This window comes from Nelumbo nucifera, chromosome 4 (genome assembly GCF_055504915.1).
Source record: "Nelumbo nucifera cultivar China Antique chromosome 4, China Antique-T2T, whole genome shotgun sequence".
In the NCBI taxonomy this organism is placed as follows: Eukaryota; Viridiplantae; Streptophyta; class Magnoliopsida; order Proteales; family Nelumbonaceae; genus Nelumbo; species Nelumbo nucifera.
In genome coordinates this window covers 79,175,103-79,195,491 of record NC_142652.1, presented here as the reverse complement: position 1 = coordinate 79,195,491, position 20,389 = coordinate 79,175,103, and the positions used below count along the sequence as shown (strand labels likewise).

Here is a 20,389-nt window from a genome sequence, read left to right as displayed (position 1 = left end):
ACATGTATTTAAAATGCATATACAACATTTCTCAAGGCAAACTAAGCTTGCACAAAATGTATTTGTTGTTTTTAATTCTGGGGGATGAGTTATTTAAATAAGTCTGAATCAGTTTAGAGTATTGTTTGTATAATTTGAAAACCAAAACGAGAAATCAGAAAGAGGATCACTAGGAGGAAGCAGGAACCACCCTTAAATTAGTTGACGGGTCTTGATATAGTACAAGTCGAACCTGTTTTTGACTCCATTGAACATGTTCTCTTTCTAGTTGATGTTCAATCCTTTTCTAGTAGTTGTTTTTTTTTTTATTTGATGAGGATCCAACCACCTTACATGATGTTCAACCAATTGAAGTGCCAAGATTTAAGACTTCAGTTTGATATATACCTTGTCAACAGTATTGACTCAACCATATTAATGGTCGTCACTTGTAAAAAAACCATATTAACGGTGGTTGTTCTCCGGAGTCCGGATCTGCTGACCATGATACATTGCTGTCCACCTTCACGCAGCCACGTATGGAATATTGGTTATGTTGTGATCACTGATATTATAATGTGTTGTGGTCACTGATCAGTAAATCCGAACTTTGTGCTTCGGATGGTCCAGCCCAGTCCGTTCTTTGTCGAGTTTGGATATAATTTTAGGCCCATGGGCACAGGTTTGGGCCCAAAGATGTAATGTGGGTCATGACAATCCTGCAAGGTTCACTTTTTTGGAGCTCACCACGAGCCTAGGCCCATGGGCCACCATGATTTTTCTTTTTTTTTTAAGAAAGTTTGAAAAAAAAAAAACAAGATAGACAATGAATTGAAAAAAAAAAAACTTAAACTTTATTTCATATGATTTTTAATGTATATAATTGTTTATATATAAAATGATAAAATAAAATTGAAAATTTACAAAAAGATTGGAACGAAATATTATAATAAAATTGAAAACAAAAATTTATTATTTATGTATAAATACATATATGGGTCATGCTAGCTCAATCCAGGTTTATGGGCCATGCCTGGCACAGCCCGATATTTGTAGCACATGGACCATGTTGGGCATGACCCCAATAGTGTCGGCCCGGCCCACATTACACCTTGACTCAAAATATTAGGCCCAACTTTTTTTAGGCTATGCTTAGGCTATCTCAAAAAAACTTGGGTCGAGCCCAAGCCTCGTTCATAATATTTTATATAATAAAAAATATACAAAAAAATATGAGCAGGCTCAATGCAGATTTCTGAATTGCACTGCAGAGTTATAAACATTCAAAGTATCAAAAATCCACACTCTATACACCAATGCCCACCCGTGAATTGGCATCAATTCCGAGCTAGCACCTACCCCAACTGTACTTTAGGTCTAAAAATTCTGACCCTGGGCTGAACCGTCATTCTCCCAAAAATATATAATATATTTGTTCATTTTTTTTCTCTTCTCTTTTATCAAGCCATAATAAGATCTTTCAATATTTTTTAAGTTTTGAGGCCATTTAATATAAATAAATCAGTTTTGTTATTGAGTAAAAAAATCTTGTCCAATTTTCATGGAGGGCCCTGGGCTTTACATGAGGGTTGGGCTCGAGCTCAAGATCTAAACCCATTGGTCGAGCTAAGCTCAGGCTCAGGCTCAGGCCTGAAAGGCTTTTGTTAATATAGAGGCAAAGCCTAGCCAAAAACCTGTCCCAACTTGGCCCATTAACAGGTTTAGTAGTCAATAATAAAACCACCAAGTAGGAGTGCAAATAGATTGAGTTGATTTAAGCAGATACAAAACTGATTTGTTTGTATTTGAATTTGAATATGATCTTATCCATTGGGTTTATATAAAGATTTGAATTGAATTTAGATTGCAATAGGATACTTAATAGTAGGGTTCGACTATGATACATGGAAACAAGGTATCAGTCCAGCAAGGTATTGATATGTGGAACGCATTGAGAAGGTGAGTTTCGTTCTTTTTCATTGTTTTAAGATGTGTATCGGAATACGTATAGTGTGTGCATTGGGCCTATATTAACCGTATCAATATTTGTATTGATGGTGTATCAGTCGATATAGTACAAAAGACAGGGAGGCAAAAATAGATTTTTAAGATTTAGCAAAATTGGGGTTTTAACCCTCTTTAGAAGTCTTCTTTCATGCCCAAGCTTTCTAAACACTCCCAACCACCAAATTTACAAAAAATAAATGAAAAAAAAAAAGATTAAAATTCAAAAAAGTTTTCAACATAAAGGTGCCTTGTATAAAAGTTGCGAACATATATATGATTTTTTTATTTCGTTTATTATATGTACAATTTTTTTGCCTTTTCTTTTGCTCGAATGCATGAAAATACTTGAATATGAATTTATATACTCTTTTTATCTTAATAATCTATTCTTTTTTGTGCTATAAGTAAATCCATGTGACATTGTAGGGAAAAATGGGGAAATTTTAAAATAATAGAAAACAATTATATTTTTGGTATGATCTAATAATAAAGAGTAGTATATTGTGAATCTATAGATGGTCAATCATATCATGGATCCATTAAAAGTTCTTGTTAAATATTGAATTTTTGGAATAATTATTTTAATAACAAAAAAATATATTAATTACATATCCACTTAAAAGTTGCATCAATGTATCTTGGAGGTTGTATAGGATAATTGGACTCTTCTCCTAGTTATAATTAGACATAAGATTTGTTTCATGAAAATTTGAAAAATAAATAAAATTCCATAAAACCACTAAAATTTTATTTATTTTTTAATATTTTATTATTTTAAATAAAAGTAAATACAAGATAATTACTTTAATACCAAAATAATTACCAACTTGAAAATTTAAGGTACAAGTTCGATGAATAATTTATCAACATATAAGCTTGTAGTTTTTTTTTTTTGGATGAATATATAAGCTTATAGTTATAGCTTTGTTAGAAAATATTAATGTATTCCCATATGTTAATTATGATGTATTTCTTCATGAAACCATTAGAGTATGTGATTCTTATATATGTATACATCATTTAAGATTTATATTTAGTGTTATTAATGTATATTTATGATTTATTTGAGTGTTTTTAGCTTTTCATGTGTTTTTATACATATCTTGATTTTTTTTATTTGTATTCAAAGTATATCACAATACACCTTTTAACATTGTCTTTCCGATGCACATTGTGTTTTCTGATACTTAAAATCTTGCATGGAAAGATGGATATTGGAAAAACTTATAACCAATCAACTAGTATCATAAAAGTGGTAACCAATCAAGTAGTACCACTAATCAAAATTCATATAGCTTTTTTGATTGATCAAAGCTCTTCAAATATCATGTTCTTTTTTTCTAGCAACATAGGTTTTTCATTAATAATAATTAATAAATAAAACTGAAAATGTTCCAAATACTATATATTATTATTAAAAATATAAAATAAATTAAAAAATACTTAAATATTGTATTTCATTAACAAAAAACTCGGACCTACTACAATCTAGTAAAAATACAACATTTAGTCATTTAAACCAACTTTACGATAGAGACAATATAAAGTTTTAATATATATGATATGAGCATATATGTTTATATCAAATCCAATTGGGTATTATAAAGATCGGATAGGGGTAGTCCATATTCGATCCAGTTATAAATGGACTGAATTCACAACATCCATCATGAATTGAAATTCAAATTTGGACACTATTTGTAGCCCTACCTACAAAATGGTACCTTTATTTTTATTTGTCCAGCTTTCAAGTCTGTGGCTCATAGATTACCAAAACTTTGCTTGTAATATTCTCGATATCTTATCATTATCATTTGAACCACCTTTTATGTATTTATCATCTGATTGACTAAAAGATGCTTTTACTGTTAATCCAATGTGTTTTGCTTTTGGATGTTTTTTTAATAAAAAAAAAGAAAAACATTAGGCTTCAGGCCCACCTTACTTTTTTCTTTCACCCACGTAAATGGATGATGGACCAAGGTTTTAAACTGCCAGCTAGGCCATATTTGGTAACCCGTGTATTGTTCGAGAAGAAATCAATGGAGTACAGCGCTGGCCCAAAGCCGTGATATCAGGGCCCTTGATGCATTGTGGTGGCCCCATTTTACGTCGCTTCATCAATTCAAGGTGCCATGGGCCACAATGGCTTTGATATCTCTTCCCCAAAGCCGTGATATCAGAGCCATTTAAATTATGGTTTAAATTTGGAGCTTCAATTTTAAATGGTTGAACCACGCTTTTAATGTGATTTTGGATAAAATAAAGGGTAAAATATAAAAATCTCCTGACATCCAAAAAACTTTTCCTATTATTTTATTTTAGCAAAAACCTTCCTTGAATTTTTAAAGATTTTGACAAAAACCTCCCTTTCATTAGTGGTTCAGACGAAAAATCAATAAATTTACAAAATTACCCTTGATTATTTGTTAGGGAGTCAATAAAATATTTCAAAGTGTTAGAATTGCCCCTGCTTCCCCTTCCTCTTGCAATAGAAGGGAATGACGTGATATCCTTCCCCCGATCTCCCCTCACTGGTTTTTTGTTGATTTATCTTCTTCTTCTTCTTCTTCCCCACTGTCCCCGCTCTCTTCCATCAAGTCAATTGATTTGGAACAACCCAAAAAGCACTGTTCATCTTCTTTACGGTGGCGGTGAATAGAATTTCGGCAACTATCAGCGGCATCCTCCTTGAAGCTCACTCATTTTCTGAACTTCAGGTTTTAGCTAAACCTATGAAAAATCAGTTTCAAACTGCCGCTGAGCATAAAGCAACAAAAATGAGTAGCGAATGAAAAAAAAAAACCTACAATTGGAAACAATGGCAACGAGTCCATCAGTAGTGAAACCTTCACAAGACGAGAGGACTAAAACTTGGCCTACTAGAAACCTTTGCCCAAGGCCCTCCCAACTTCTTAACAATATACGAGTCCTCATTCCCAAGACTCTGTTAACTCCTAAAGCATTTCGGCTACAAACTTTAGAAATCCTTTAACCTAATCCTTTAGGTTCTCTACTTGAGCACCATCACCTTCGATCCCCTCGACACCTATAAAATCCGCCCTTCTCGTTTCCTAAGTAGCTGGAGTGGTTCCAATTCCATCGCTGTAACTTCTGACATTTATACAACATATACCCACAAACACCTAATTACAGGATCACAACATCAAGTTCTTAGAATCCGCTTCCATGAATTTAACATAGAGACGAGGCAGAGATGCAAAATCGATCTCTAGAACTCATTTTAAAGCAGAAGTTGTACATCAATCATCGTAGTAGTTCCATTGGCGTGATCCAAAAATACATATAGCAGAAACCCTAGCCGACCAACAATTAATTAACAGACTAGATTCCTCCAAGTCAATACAAAATGGCTAAAAGGCAAAAGTATCGACACTCTTTTTCTCCCCTTTAGACAGACAGACAGAGACATGGATGCTGAAATCGTTGCTGGCTTGCTAGAGGTCTATTTGCATAGAATATCGATACGAATGGGCACTTTAACCGTCATCGTCATTAATGGTCATTTAATCTCTTCAACACTCTGATGATCAATTATTGAAATTCTATTCACTGTCACGAAGAAGAAGAAGAAATCAACGAGAAAAACCAGTGAGGGGAGATCAGGGGAAGGATTTCATGCCATTCCCTTCTATTGCGAGAGGAAGGGGAAGCAGGGGCAAGTCCCACATTTTGAAATATTTTATTGATTTCCTAACAATTAATTAGGGATAATTTTGTAATTTTGTTGATTTTTCATCTGAATCACTGACGGGTGGGAGGTTTTTGTCAACATCTTTAAAAATTCAAGGGAGATTTTTGCCAAAATAAAACTATAGGGGAGGTTTTATGATTGTCAGAAACTTCAGGGGAGGTTTTTGTATTTTGGCGGAGTGACTCTCCTGAATTCAACAATTAATTCCATGCCTCAATTTATCAAGAGGTCTTTCAAAATTCCAAATAGTGTTATAAAGAATATCGATAAGAGTCAAAGGGATTTTTTGTGGTCAAAGAATAATGGCAAAAATCCATTCCATTTAATGAGATGGGACAAAATATGCTTACCCAAAAGTTGGGGTGGGCTTGGCCTAAAAAATTTATCGTGGGTGAATGAAGCTTGTCTTGCTAAGCTCATGAAAAATCTTGAAAGATCAAAATAATTTATGGGTAAAAGTAGCTACCCATAAATATTTGGAATACCCCTTTTAAAAAAGGTATTTCTTGGGCTTGGAGAGGGATTCTTAATGCTAGAAACCTGCTTAAGAAAGTGTTTTTCTGGAAAGATAAATGAATCGACCTTGGCTTCATTGAGGAGATAGTGAGTAGTGATTCTCCTAATTTTAGTAATAATATCAAAGTCGAGGAATTTATAGATCATGAGAGAAAGGTGTGGAAAGAAGATAGGATCCGTAGTATTATTCAAAATCATGTTTACAACAATATTACGCCTATTTTGATTCCTTCAAAGTTAAAGGATGATACCATTTTTTGGCAAGGTGATCCCAAAGGAAATTTCACCATTAAGTCAGCTTATAAGGAGGTCTATTGCATGGCAAGAGGTAGTGGGGGTGTAAATCAGGTTCTCAATAAGGTATGTGGGGCCTTAGGATTCCCCCAAAATTGAAAATATTTATATATTTTTTCTTAAATAATCACCTTCCGACAAAGGCTATGCTCATATCTAAGGGCTTACCCATTAATGATTCCCATTGTTTTTGCAATGAAATCGAGAATTCTGAGCATATCTTTCTTAAGTGTACCTTTTCTCTACAAGTGTGGCAAATGTTCAACCCTTATCTGGTTGGTGCAATTTAAGTAATAATCCAAATATTGGGGACCATGTGCCCTATGAGAAAATTTGTTTTATGGTTTTTATGGAAGAATAGAAATGAAAGAATGTTCAAAATAATAGGTCCCCCCTGGCTATTGTCGAAAAAGCTCATCAAACTTTCAAGGAATTTCAGTTAGGCTCTTCCTTTGATGTTAAATCAGATAATCCAAGAATCTTGAAAGTAGTCATGTGGAAAGGGCCAAAGGAGGGTATGATTAAGATAAATTTCAATGCCTCAAGAAAGAATGTTACGCTATTGCTTGTATTGCCATAAATTTTCGTGGGGAAATTTTGGATTACAAAGCATACTCAGTGGGCTGTACTACAATCAATGTGACTGAAGCTTGGGTTGCATGGGAAGCCCACAATATGGCCCAAAACTTCAGGTTTTTTCTTATCAGTTTTGAAGGAGACTCCCTTTTAGTTATCTCATGCTTGAAGAACCGGTGCATCCTTTCGTGGAGACTGAAGAACATTTTTTTTTCTTACCAAAAAACTAAATAAATGAACCATTTGAGAATCATTCTTTTTCACGTGACCCATTAATAACAAAATATGAATATAAATATATTTATTAAGACCCACCAACTTATGGCTCAATTGGGCCTTAAAAACCGAGTTCAAATTGCGGTGGGCTTAGAGTGGAGCTCATATGCAAAGGTTATGAATTTGTGATTATGAGTTTATGACTTCTGAGCAAAATTAAAATGTAACAGTGGAGGTGCGGGGAATCGAACCCCGTGCCTCTCGCATGCGAAGCGAGCGCTCTACCATATGAGCTACACCCCCAATTACGATTATGTTTTTACCTAAACAAAAACATTATGACTAGAATTAAGTCGTTTTTAATTGATCAATAACAGTAAGCAGCCAAACGTTGCGTTCTTATCCAAACTCCTGTTACCATTGTGACGGGATCTGTTTCTCACAAATAGGCGCCTCACAGGCACATCCACCGTGCATTAAGAACATCTCCCGTGAATAATAGCCCAAAGTACAGGAGATGTTTCGATGTGCGCGTGAGGCGCCAGGTGTGAGGAGTAGATACGGTCTCCCTACCGTTGCTGAATCATACTGCCCGAATTCGCAGGAGCCAGGAGGTCTACTTGGTTAAGATGTAGCTTTCGGCCACGTTATTAATAGGTGTCCCATTACATGTGTATGGATATTATACTGTAAATCTATGATGCCGTAAACGTATGATACGGCAATAACCTTGACCAATCAAAACCCTCCCTGAATTTTGATGAATTCCAACTGATCGGATATCACTTGTATGATACCAGTTGATGATTGGTTATATAACTTATGAATTCCAACTGTTCCGCCATTGCGCTCCTGTTACTCCAATTTTGAGTATAGATTTGAATTGAAATGAAACGAGCATGCATCCGGATAAGCTTTTAGTCGCTTTAGACTTTGGGAACAGAGTAGAAATGGAGGAGAAGCTGTCCAGAGTTGCTCGGACTCTCAATCCTTCCCCCATTCAACAGATATCACTCCTTGCCCAGTCATCCAATGCAATCAACCTTGCCGAGGGCTTTCCAGATTTTCCTGCACCTCCGCATATCAAAGATGCAGCCATTTCAGCTATTAACTCCGACTTCAACCAGTACAGGTTTGCTGCAGCCAGTTGCCTCCTATCTTGTAATCCTGTTCAAATTCCAAAAGAAAGAACAAAAAAATTCCCTCTCTTTCTGTGTTTTTCTTTAATGTTAGTCTAATTATTAACTTTGATATATTTCTACTTGTAATCAATAGGCATGTGCAGGGAATTTGTGACTGCTTGGCAATAAAGATGAAGAAAGAGCATGGTCTGGATGTAGACGCTCTTACTGATATTGCTATTTGCTGTGGTCAGACTGAGGCCTTTGCAGCTGCGGTGTTGGCCAGTAATTCTCTGTTTTGTTTGTTCGATTTTTCTTTTTTTGAAAGCCAGTTTTGATAGCTTGATTAGGGATGCAGTTTTTTATGTGATTTTATGTATATTATTTCTTGCTTAAATTGTTTTGTCGCAGCAATAGATCGAGGCGATGAAGTTTTGCTTTTCGATCCTTCCTATGAAACATATGAAACTTGTATCGCTTTGGCTGGAGGTGTCCCAGTAAGCCAGTGTATTCTCGTTTACCAAGAGCAATGAACCTTTGTTTTATTTCATTTGTGTATTTTCAATTGACTATTTGTATTCTGAAGTCTAATTCCCCTTGCAATAAATTTAATTGATCAGGTCCGTGTTCCTCTGGATCCACCTCACTGGACTTTAGATCCAGACAAACTCATGAAGGCTGCTACAGATAGAACGAAGGCTATAGTATTGAACAGGTTTGAAACAGTCCATGAATCTCTTAGCAAATCGAGTTATGAATTTAAAAAGTTCTTGTTTTAAAGGCATTGTTGATGTGTTATAAATTCAGAGGAGTTGAAACCCAGAAAAAAATGTATAAAGTCTAGTATAACCATGGACAATTTACTTGGATAGACTTTTACACACAAAAAAGGTCATCCGGTTATGGTTAAGGAGAAAACTCCATCTGATTATCACAGGATAATGCTGATTGGATTGAAACTGACAAGCAAACTTGCCTTTTAAATCAAATTATATTATTATTAGCCATCCTTAGTATAAATTTCTTTCTTATATTTGAAACTGAAGTAAAAATTGAGCTAAATATGCATAAAACATGCTAAGTAATGTATATATAGTTCAATCATACTTTTAGAATAACATTGGACCATGATAATAAATGTGCACTGTTTCTCGTCATCGAGTTTCATGATGTGAATCGTGTGCTTATCAACTCATGTTGCCTTTTCCTTGGTTCATTACCTGCAGAAGTAGGGTATTGCTCAGAGGAATGATTTGTTCTTTTATCTGTTTTATTTGTATAGGGGCCATTACTTGGTGTAATGGTAAAATGTAATGCGGGTTCAAGTCTGAGAGTAGATACTTCGTGCAAAAAATGCCAAAGGTCATGTTTATATCCAATCCAGCTCTCCCAAGACCACAGAGAGCTGGAAATGGCCTCTTTTTATCTGTTATATTTGTATATTGATTGGGTGGTTGAGATTTGTTTGGTTGTAGCAATTTAAGTTTTCATGATGACATGATTAAATATTCCTGTATTCTGTTTGAACTTTATATGGCATCTAAAATACACTACTTACAAAAAAAAGGGGTAAAAAGCACTTCTTAAACTATAATCAACTTGTGAAGATTATCAGGTTGCCATTGCAGTTATATAATTACATCTATTTCGTATTGCTTCTGAATCTCAAGTTATGCTTTCGGGATTATCTGTATCAACAAATTGTATCTATTTTTCCAAACATTTCAAGTATACTTATATTAAATGGCACAGTCCCCAGAATCCAACTGGAAAAGTTTTTAGCAAAGACGAGCTTGAAGCCATTGCTGGAGCTTGCTGTGACATGGATTGGTTAGCTATAACAGATGAGGTATGGATATCCTTTTCCATGGTGTCTTATGTCTAAGATGAATATCATCAGCTTGACTCATCCATGGAGTCTTACAAGCTTATCTAATTTGGTGTCTCAGTTGGTAAGGTCCCTGGCTCGTTGTAGCAGAGGCTTGGGATCAAATTCCACTGCCACCGGGGTTTTGGGAGTTATGGGTATGGGGGATGGGCTACCCCCTGTAGTGTATCCCCATGAAGGCATGGACAAAAACAAGTGCTACAGACAAATGTTACTTGTTCCCTTTTTGTTTTTATTGGAATTGAATTGAGTGGATCAAAGTGTTGTTCTTAGTAGCCACTAATTTTTCACCAGATCATGTAATATTGGTTGTATTGCATACTGAGAAACAAATCCAATTGAAGTTCCTTTTGGGGGGGGTATTCTATTATGATCTTCATCGTCATCATTATTATTGTTTGGTTTAACTCTAATTTTATTCAGTTGCTTCAGCTGTCTGAGGTTAGAGGCTTAATTGCAGGTATACGAGCATATAACTTTTGACATGGAAAAACATACATCCCTTGCCTCTCTTCCTGGAATGCAAGAGCGGACCATTATCACTTCATCATTATCTAAAACTTTTAGTGTTACAGGTAAGCATGACATCATCCATACCTGGGCTTAAAATAACTTAGTACAAGAAGATCTATATGATATTTTTTCCCCAAAATAAACTGTTAACTTTTCTACTTGTCTTTTCTCTCTTTTTTATTATATCAAATGATCCTTTTTTGCCTTTGCAACTGGTTCCGAGTTGATGTCTATATTTTCAGTTTTTGGATGTCTGTTGTTTTACTGTTGTTGCAAAGCCTTACAGGTTGGAGACTTGGATGGGCCATTGCTCCAGCCTGCATTGCCTCTGCAATCAGAAACATTCATATAAAAATCACAGATTCTGCTCCTGCACCTTTCCAAGAAGCTGCTGTAACTGCTTTAAGAAGTCCGTCAACATACTTTGAATCCTTGAGAAGAGTATGCTTTTCCATGATCTTAATGGATTTCGCATATGATAGTTTAGTTATTATTAGTTATTACTATTATCAAGTATCAATGATTTAAAAAGGTGCGCCTAGACACACAGGCGAGGTGCATTTTAGTCCTAGACGCAGCCCTTTCAAAAGGCGCATGCCTAGTGCGCCTAGGCGTGTGCTTGATGTGCCTTGTGCCTTAGCCCAGGCGTGCGTCTTTTTAAAATTCTGCGCTTTTTGCTTTTTTGATCCTAACGGCTGGGAGCCCCCGGCTCTCCGTGCCACGCTCTCGAGGCAAGCCCAAACAAGTCCATGTTAGGGTCTTAAATTCTTAGTTCTCACACAAAAAATAATGATTTTTATAGTTTTTGTTCATTCATTTATCCTACTAAAATATCTTCTTAAAAGCAATTAAAATTATAAAATCATTATTTTTTGTGTGAGAACTAAGAATTTAAGACCCTAACATGCGTGTCACAAAGTCGGCTCGTAGAATCAGGAATGTAATATGTTTTAGGTCACATTAGCTACTTTAAGTAATGCAATTGAGGAAGAAAAAGAGATTGTGGGGTTTACATGCTTGAAAATGTTTTATATGTTTGATTTTATTTTTAAATTCACATTTGAATATGCTTTACATGTTATGTTTATGTATTTTAATTTTAGATAATAGGTTTTTTAAAACATTAATTTTAAAATTTAAAGTTTACATTTTTATTAATTATTAATATTATGCTTAATATATTTTTATTTTTTGCATTTTTTATTTTTCTGACATTTTTTTTTTATTTTTTAGCTTTTTTTTTTTTAATTTTTGAGCCTTGATTCAAAAAGGTGCGTGCCTCGCCTTGCGCCTTGTGCCTCTGGCGCAAATTGACCCCTGCACCTTGTGCTTTTAAAACACCGACTATTATTGCTAAGTTGGTATTCTTAGTAAAGTTGTTAATATTTTCACCCACTGATATTCTTTTTGCCTGAAAATAAAGTTGTCATCATCATAATCACTGTATCTCCTTGATGTTCAAGGAGTATGAAGTAAAGCGGGACTACATTGTCAAGATGCTGGTTGGGCTTGGTTTCCAGATACATTTCAAACCCCAGGGCTCGATTTTTGTGTTTGCAGAGCTTCCCAAGAAGTGCCTACTTTCTGATGTATGTACCTTCTCAAACTGCCTTTGTTTCCTATGGTTATTTTCATCATGAAGCAAATTTATCATAGAAGTAAATGAACCTTTTATATATGGTCCCGCTTAGGATGACTTTTGTCTCATTATAACGATACAAAACGTAACATCTCTAGGAAATAATTTGGGCCCCTGATGTTACATGGAATTTTATTAATGAGAGATTGCATTTTCAAGTCAATTTTTCTTAAAATAAATTATGGATATTTCCTGATTTTGAAGGTTCCTGCACGGCTGTATGCTATATTGGTAAAATATGCAGCATCACAAACCTAAGCAAAATACTTCACCTGTAACTCATTATTCATTTTCCTTTACCCACTAATGCTATTTTTTTTCCAGATAAACCACACTATTGTTTCATGGAGTTGGAGTGTAATAAGCCTTGTTTAACTTGAAATAACGATCTTTCTTAGCATGGTGCATAACTGATTCCAACTAGCATGTTACTTCACTCACGGGATGCTTAAATTACTTCTGTTTCTCATGAATAGTAGTTATGCTACACCCTTAATGACAATTTTCATTTGGCACATCTGATCCACCATCATGAACGGATGTTCTTTTGAACATACTGCTTTGCATTAAATCCTTATTTTGTATGTATATGGCAGAAATTTCCAGTTGTGGTTTATCTGTCTCCATGATTCATTTACTTTCATTAAGCATGGCTCGTCTAGACATTAAAACTGTCAATTTTCATTTTCTATGCTGATGCTTCCATTTTTTTTTATCTCATACTAATTAATTTCCAGTTTGAACTTGTATCTTTGGGTTTCGATTTCCAACTGTTATCATGTAATTGAAAATGTCCCACGGGTATGTGGTTGCCCAAAAAAGTACCATTTGGAATTTCAAGCATGATGATAGTTATGTCAACATAATAGTACAGTATGCCTTAATCTCTTTATGAAAATGGTTAGCAAGTTTCTTTGATTTTTCTAGTATTTACATCCTATACAGTCCTGTATGGGCATCTTAATAGGAAAAATAAATTCATATATATGATTAAAAATATTTTCCAAATAATCATCTATTCTATTTTTTTTTTCTAAAACAATGACTAAAAGAAATGGATTCAAAATAGCGAACAGGAGCCATAATCATCCTTGACAAGAACCTTGGTTCCCATGACCAAGCAATCACCATTCAGAAAGCCCATAGCTAGTGATAAAGCAGACTGAACCACCAACAGTGTCACACTCCTATGAGCCATATTCTCAATTCCACAATAGATTTTTGAAAATTCCTGAATTAGAATAGAGGATAAAAGGAGAAAACCACTTGTGGGTCACCAAGTAAAAATGAACTTTGATAGAAGTAGCATTGGAGATTTGGGACCTCCTGAGAGGACTGAACTTGTATTTAGGTCCAGTTGGTTATGGAGACTCTAAGAGCTGAGTTACTAGCAGTCCTGCAAGGACTGATATGGGCAAATCACTTAAAAAATAACAATATCCAAGCATTATGGCAGTACAGACACACCGTGGGGGAAATTGGATATTTGGCGAGGGAACCAGATGCAACATTTCATTGGGGTGCAATATGCAACTCAGTCAATGGTTTAGCTGTTGCATTGGCTAAACAAAGGGTAATATATTTGCTAAGAGTGGGTTAGGTGGAAGGATTTCCATCTTATACCTAGGGATATTTAGCATATTGTACATACATCATTCTTTTTAGGATCTAATAAAGCTTAAAAGCTATTGATCAGAGAGAGACTGATGCAGGAGCTGAAGAGTTAAAATTGGAATTTGGTGATATTTTATGTATTTCTGTATTTTTGGACAGTAGGGGTATTTTTGTCATTTTGCAATTTTCTGTGGGGTCCAATGATAGGGCTTAAATTGTCTAGTTATAGTTTGGTTATATTTAAAATTTCAATCATTGCATAAGTAGGATTAGAGTTATTGAGTCTTCTTTAAATTGAAATAGGATATGACAGCTTAGTTTGAGTCCTAGGATTATCGAGTCTAACAGTTTGACTCCTAAGACTATTATGAGTCTAACAGTTTGACTCTTAGGATTATTATGTGTTTAGAGTCTATATATGTGTGGACGTTTTACACAAAGGCAATGAATTATATTGAGTTTTCTTCAGCTTATGCTAGCTATGATGAGTGATTCCCATGCCCTAGAGTGATCACCCTGTGAGTGATTTCAGGTATTTTCTCTCTTCTTTCTCTCCCTATTTTCTCGCTTATTCCTTCAAGAAGGCAGTACAGCCATTGACAGCCATAAAACTCTGATCAAGAAGACCATTCAAAGTTATCCAAGGACTATGAGCTGGTCCTACATCAGAGACCCTGCTATTTCCCGTGAAGAGCTTGATCACAGAGCTGGCTGAATAAAAAGAAAGTTGAATTTATTATGCCAACTGTCAAGATATTCTTTAGCTTCAGTGAAATCAACATGATGCTCTTGTGCCTTTTTGTCCCTTTGGTCATTTTGATAAATTCTTCTGGCAAACAAAAGTTTTCCAACACCCATAGTTTCCTTCCTTCCATATACAATGCAGCCAGCTTAAGTGACACTCCCTTAGCTTTGCTACATAAAGCCAAATTCACAAAAGTGATTACATAACCACCTAATTTCATCTAGCCAAGAGATACTTGAAGAAACTTTCAAAATAGAGTAGACTTGAAATGGAAGTATAGGTGATTATAATCTTCAGGTGCGAAATGACAAAATAGGCAAATAGATCTAGACTTAGACATCATCAGTCCAACACCAACTACTTAGCTGATAATTGAGTAGGATCCTTCAGGTGAAGGAATCTAACTACTTAATCCCTTACTTGATCTGCATACAACCAAATAGGCGCTGACTAAGATCCAGGACAGTGACATGCCAATTTCCATATTGGATTAAAGACTGAATCACACTATTGTGAGGTTGATAGGTAAAATAACATATACACATCTTAGGTGTCATGGATCTAACCAGAGCTTTATTTTACTACCATTAGCAATAAGATGAAGAACTGCACCCTCGGCTAACTCCCATGGACACCATACTCTTGCACGGATTGCAATTATCCTTACCAGCCAACCTGTCGCACCTGGGGGGATATGTACGATGGATCCAGCTACCTCATTGACATTATGAGATTTTCTTAGCATCTAGGTGCAAAACATGGCAAAGAAGAGCAGAAATTTCCAATCTACATTCCTGAAAAAAGGTCAAGACAACGTTCATTTTTCAGAGTGCAGACCTTAGGCTACTCAGCACCATGGATCTTCCCAGTCAGATAAGCTTTTTGGGTATCACGCAATATAGGGGATTCAAGGGTGGGGATAGATCAGGATGCAGTTCCGTGGATTTGATCCTGTGCCTCCATTTTTGGGAGGGACACCGAGTAGCCATCTCACTTCTGGTTCATTGGCCATTCAGATCAACTCAAGCCCATAGAAATCAACCAAACCTTTTCAATACTTACAGATGTTAGCCATAGATTGTGTATCAATTATTACCTTCTATAATTTTCAAAGCAAATTTCTAAGAACTTATTATCTTACATCACTCAAGTACAACTTACTGAGTTATTCTGACATACTGTACAATATATGTATTGTCAACTTAGCTGGTGGTTTGCTATATTCTTCTCGAGAATGATTGAACTCTTTGCTTAGTATTTAAATCTTGATTTAGTGATATATCTGATGTTGAGCTACTTGCTATTCTAGCTTCTGTTTTAATGTGTTGTGGGATTTTAATTGATTATGAGATAACCTCTTTTCTTAACATTTGCCATCATTTTTTTCTTATGGATTTAAAATACATTTTGTGCTTTTCAGATTGATTTCGCTTCAGAACTAATAAAACAAACAGGGGTGGCAGCTGTACCTGGATGTGGATTTTTCCATAAGAATTTGCATTCAAATGAATTATCTGAGGATAATCAATCATATCAGAATAGATACATTAGGTTTGCTTTCTGCAAAAGTGATGCTACCTTGAGAGATGCTGCAGAAAAAATGGGTGAGTTTGTGGATCACAACGGGCATCTCAAGCTCTTTCATTCTCTTTGATTCCTTATTTTTCCTTTTTGAAAAGTCTCTTTGGTTCCACTGAAGGACAAAGATAGTCTCTTTGACTCTTATATGACAATTTGTTCCTTGAAGCACATATGAAATTTACCCTTTTTGTTTCTGTTTCACCTTTTATTAGAACATTGTGTTAATTGTGCACTAGACAACTAAATAACAAAGTCACGGAACACAAGTTGGCATTGAATGGTAGTGCTAACGCGCTTAAGAGGAATATATAGTGGTTAAAGACTTAAAGTATATATACTATATCTCAATGGAGACTGACAAATTGCTGGTTAACTTGTTGGGTTTACATAGAAAAGATTGCACAAATATCAGAGAATAAAAATAATGTTTTGAAAACCAGACGGGAAATGGTAGTTAAACTTAAATCAGAAACCAGAAACCAAAGGGGTCCTCAGCAAGGTTCAATGTGTTAATACCAATATCGCAAAGAGTATAGGAAGGAAACTGTAAATCCAACAAATGCTCAGAGCACTAAATCTAAGGTTCAAATGACTATAAATGAGGTTGAATGCATATGATACACATTTAATAGTTTCTGTGAAGTATGAATTACCAAGACATACTTGGAAAAGATTGGGGAAATGGTGAAATGATTAAGTACGTGAAGATCCATTTTCTTTCTACATTCCTTTTCTGGTTGATATGACACATTGACACTAAATTTTTAAATACCAATTAGTAGCCATATAACTGACATATATGAACATTTAGACGGAAAGAGAAAGTTCAGAAATATAAGAACATCATACTAGATTTATGTTTGGTGGATTGTGTTGTTTAAATTGAAGGTGGCTAAGCAGTTAAAACCTATGTTGTTTCTACATGTAGTATAATTTAGTGGTAATTCTTCCTACTTGCCACGTGAAGAGCTTCGGTTTGATTCCTAACAACATCATAATTGAATTTGAATTTGTAGGTGGACTTCAAATTGAGGCTTTAGTTTGTTTGCAATGCCGATTTCATCTGCACTGGTGCATAAAATTGGAATGCAAATTAAAATATATTGACGATTCAAATTTTACTTTGTTTTGCTTGGTTGCAGTGTTAGCGTAAATGAAGTAAAAAGAAGTAAAACTCGAAGCAAAAAGTGAATCTTTCTTGACTTACACTCTTATGCAATTTGTACTGGTGCAAATGAAATTTCACTACAAGCAAATGGAGTTCGAGTATCAATATTGGTTTTTATCGGCCAATACAAATTGATACGTTGCTGATACTGTTGATAATCCTACGTACGAGTGGAGTGGTATTGAAATTGAACTACTACAAAACTGAATCACACGTCTCAATTTCTTGTCTATTCCTCTCATTTGATTTTTCAAAAGGGTAGAGGACTGTGGTTGTTAAAAACTTCAAATGGTGGATGGTGATGTTTTATATATAAGGGTAAACTACCCTGAACTTTTCATTTGTGAGGAAGCCCTGAACTTTCAAATGTGTCTGTGATGGTGGAGGGGAGGCGGGACTGGACCCGTGCCGGACTGAACACAAAACCTGACTCCATCAAGCTGTAGTTGGGATTTGATAAGCAATGTGAGGACTGGAGAGAGAGAGAGATAATTTGGACAACTGCAGCCCTAATTCTCTCCCTCCGGGTGCGCTTTTATTTATTTATTTATTTTTTTTATTTTTTTTTGGGGGGGGGGGCCGGGAAGACCCATTGATAGAGTGTAGAGATGTAAATTGGGTCATGCTGGGCTTGGGGTTTTAGGTCCCCGGCTGGGCCGGTACAGCCTGCATTCATGGCCAGTGGGCTAGCATGGCTCATATATATTTTATATATTTATATATATATATATTTATATATAATACATAATATTATATAAATTATAATTATATAATAATATATAGTATAGAATATATTAATAGGACAAATTTTTTAAACTACCCCTAAGGTTTAGGAAATTGATTAACTTTATTCCTACTGTTTCACTATGTTTTAAAGTATCCCTATTGTTCCTGTCAATTGTCACACACCTCCCTTCGGGTCAACTCTCTGTTAATACCATTTGATTTAATCTTACATAATATTGAAACTACCCTTTAATGGTCGTAAATGCCCTTTTAACTTATAGACAAAGAGGTGACAGCCAAAAGATGTTATGGTGGTCTCGTTTGGTGCACCCACATCAAGGAGCCATGTGAATAGCATTTTGGTCTCTGGTCTGATGCAGATTAAGGGTATGGGATGTTGTGGTGGTCTCGTTTGGTGCACCCACATCAAGGAGCCATGTGAATAGCATTTTGGTCTCTGGTCTGATGCAGATTAAGGGCATGGGAGTGACGATGGAAACCATGGGTTGGGAACAATGAGATTTGCGGTGTGAAAAGACATGTTGGGTATCGACGTCCCTGAATAAGGAGTAGGGAGGAGGGAGGACAGGAGGGAGGAAGTAGATTTCTCGTGTGAACATGCATTAGACCATCAAACCCCAACAAAAAAGAAAGAAACCAAGGAGGGAGAAGGAAATAAGGCTATTTTGGGTTGGGAATAATGATGGAAAGGAGGAAGAAATAGGGTTGGAAAGGAGAAGGAAGGAGGAAGGAGGAAGGAGGAAGGAGGAAGGAGAAAGGAGGATTTCGACTTGCAGATGTTCGATTAAATGCCTCACCACGCTCATGCATCAGCTCCGCCTCTAGCGTAGCATGCCCAGTCTCGTGCATGCCCATGCCCATGCCCATGCCTACGCACACACCTGCCTAGCCTCGCGCCGGCCCACGTCCACACCCACGCCCGCCCAGCCCTATGCCCGCACGCACATGCCCACGTCCACGCCTGCACCCACACGCGCATGCCCACCCCACCCCACCCCACCCCACCCCACCCCACCCCATGCACCTTGCACATCATCCCCATGCACTCGAGCACCCCTCTAATACCACAAAGGTTTTCTGATCATGTAGTGGTGGAGAGTGTATACTTGTCGTGGCACGGAATGGGAAGGCTGAGAATATTGGGCGGGAGTTCTATGGTTGTCACTACTACGTAGGTTTTACATTGTGTTGTGCTTTTGCCGATTTGATAACGTGTCATCTAACCCAATTCTTGGTTATTGTTGTAGTTTACCCCTGATAGAAGATGTAATTTCTTCTATTGGAAGGATGAGACAAGGAGTTGTCCATGTGGAAATGGATTTTGTAGGATCTTCACATCTAAACGGCCCGATCCACAAGGGAGACAATTTTGGGTTTGTGTAAAGCCCCAAGTAAGATTTATTTGTTTCTATAATTTAGTTGAATCTTCAATCGCTTAGTCCACAATATTTTTTGTAGGATGCAAGTGGGTGTAGGTTCTTTGCATGGATACCAGGGCGATCACATGTCCAACATAGCACAGGGTGCATAACCATCAAAGGAAATGGGGCAGGGCCTTCTAAAGATCCACTAGATGATGTTGAAACTTCGATCAAATGTCTGAGTTTTGTGATAAATTGTTGGGTCGTATAAAAAGTTTGTGAATCAAAGATGTATAATGCATTATTATGTAATCTTGGTATTTGGAAAATTTAGTTGAATTAAAAGCCATGTTGATGGTCTACTATCTATTATATATATTAAAACGAGAAGGGCTGGGTCTGGGCGACGTGGTCATTTTTACGTGCAGGTATCCGCATGTAAATTTGATTCAATTGTGCCAATTTTGCTCAAATGAAGGTCCATTTTATCTTTTACTTCTCCCTTAAACAATCTAATTACATATTGCCTACTCTTTCATCTTTTAGTACGTGTTGCCCATTCAAAGTTCTACCACTTTACCAAATCAATGTCGGTTAGGTTAAGGAGTATCAGTACGTGTTGCCCTCCTTCACCTGCAAATTTACCACCCAAGCGATGCCCTTCTATGATGGGAGGATATGTTGGCATACACTAGACCCAACAGTGTAA

At 36.1% G+C, this 20,389-nt stretch overlaps 1 protein-coding gene, 1 long non-coding RNA gene and 1 other non-coding gene across 4 annotated transcripts; 2 read left to right on the top strand and 1 right to left on the bottom strand.

The window, feature by feature from the left end:
- Nucleotides 1-7,533: 7,533 nt before the first annotated feature.
- TRNAA-CGC (transfer RNA alanine (anticodon CGC)) lies at nucleotides 7,534-7,606 on the bottom strand. The gene has a single exon. It is a non-coding gene; the product is annotated as a tRNA-Ala (tRNA).
- A 435-nt stretch (nucleotides 7,607-8,041) lies between these two features.
- LOC104605133 (uncharacterized) lies at nucleotides 8,042-17,777 on the top strand. Of its 2 annotated transcripts, XM_088904498.1 has the most exons (10): nucleotides 8,042-8,435; nucleotides 8,579-8,709; nucleotides 8,836-8,921; nucleotides 9,045-9,139; nucleotides 10,177-10,273; nucleotides 10,773-10,887; nucleotides 11,112-11,266; nucleotides 12,289-12,414; nucleotides 16,244-16,427; nucleotides 17,547-17,777. In XM_088904498.1, the coding sequence occupies exons 1-10, from the start codon at nucleotides 8,203-8,205 to the stop codon at nucleotides 17,555-17,557; spliced, it is 1,233 nt and encodes a 410-aa protein (XP_088760624.1). In that variant the 5' UTR covers nucleotides 8,042-8,202; the 3' UTR covers nucleotides 17,558-17,777. The 2 variants fall into 2 exon arrangements, with proteins under 2 accessions (XP_088760624.1, XP_010268059.1); XM_010269757.3 differs by lacking the exon at nucleotides 17,547-17,777 and having other exon boundaries at nucleotides 8,043-8,435; nucleotides 16,244-16,605.
- Nucleotides 17,778-18,302: 525 nt separating this feature from the next.
- LOC104605131 (uncharacterized) lies at nucleotides 18,303-20,103 on the top strand. Its single transcript, XR_736546.3, has 3 exons — nucleotides 18,303-19,490; nucleotides 19,567-19,710; nucleotides 19,778-20,103. It is a non-coding gene; the product is annotated as an uncharacterized LOC104605131 (long non-coding RNA).
- Nucleotides 20,104-20,389: the final 286 nt, after the last annotated feature.

Bases quoted from the DNA above. Each gene is read 5' to 3' on its own strand.
- LOC104605133 (XM_010269757.3), top strand. From the start codon at position 8,203: ATGCATCCGGATAAGCTTTTAGTCGCTTTAGACTTTGGGAACAGAGTA. The intron at 9,140-10,176 runs GTTTGAAACAGT...TAAATGGCACAG, and splicing joins AAGGCTATAGTATTGAACAG to TCCCCAGAATCCAACTGGAA. The intron at 11,267-12,288 runs GTATGCTTTTCC...TTGATGTTCAAG, and splicing joins ACTTTGAATCCTTGAGAAGA to GAGTATGAAGTAAAGCGGGA.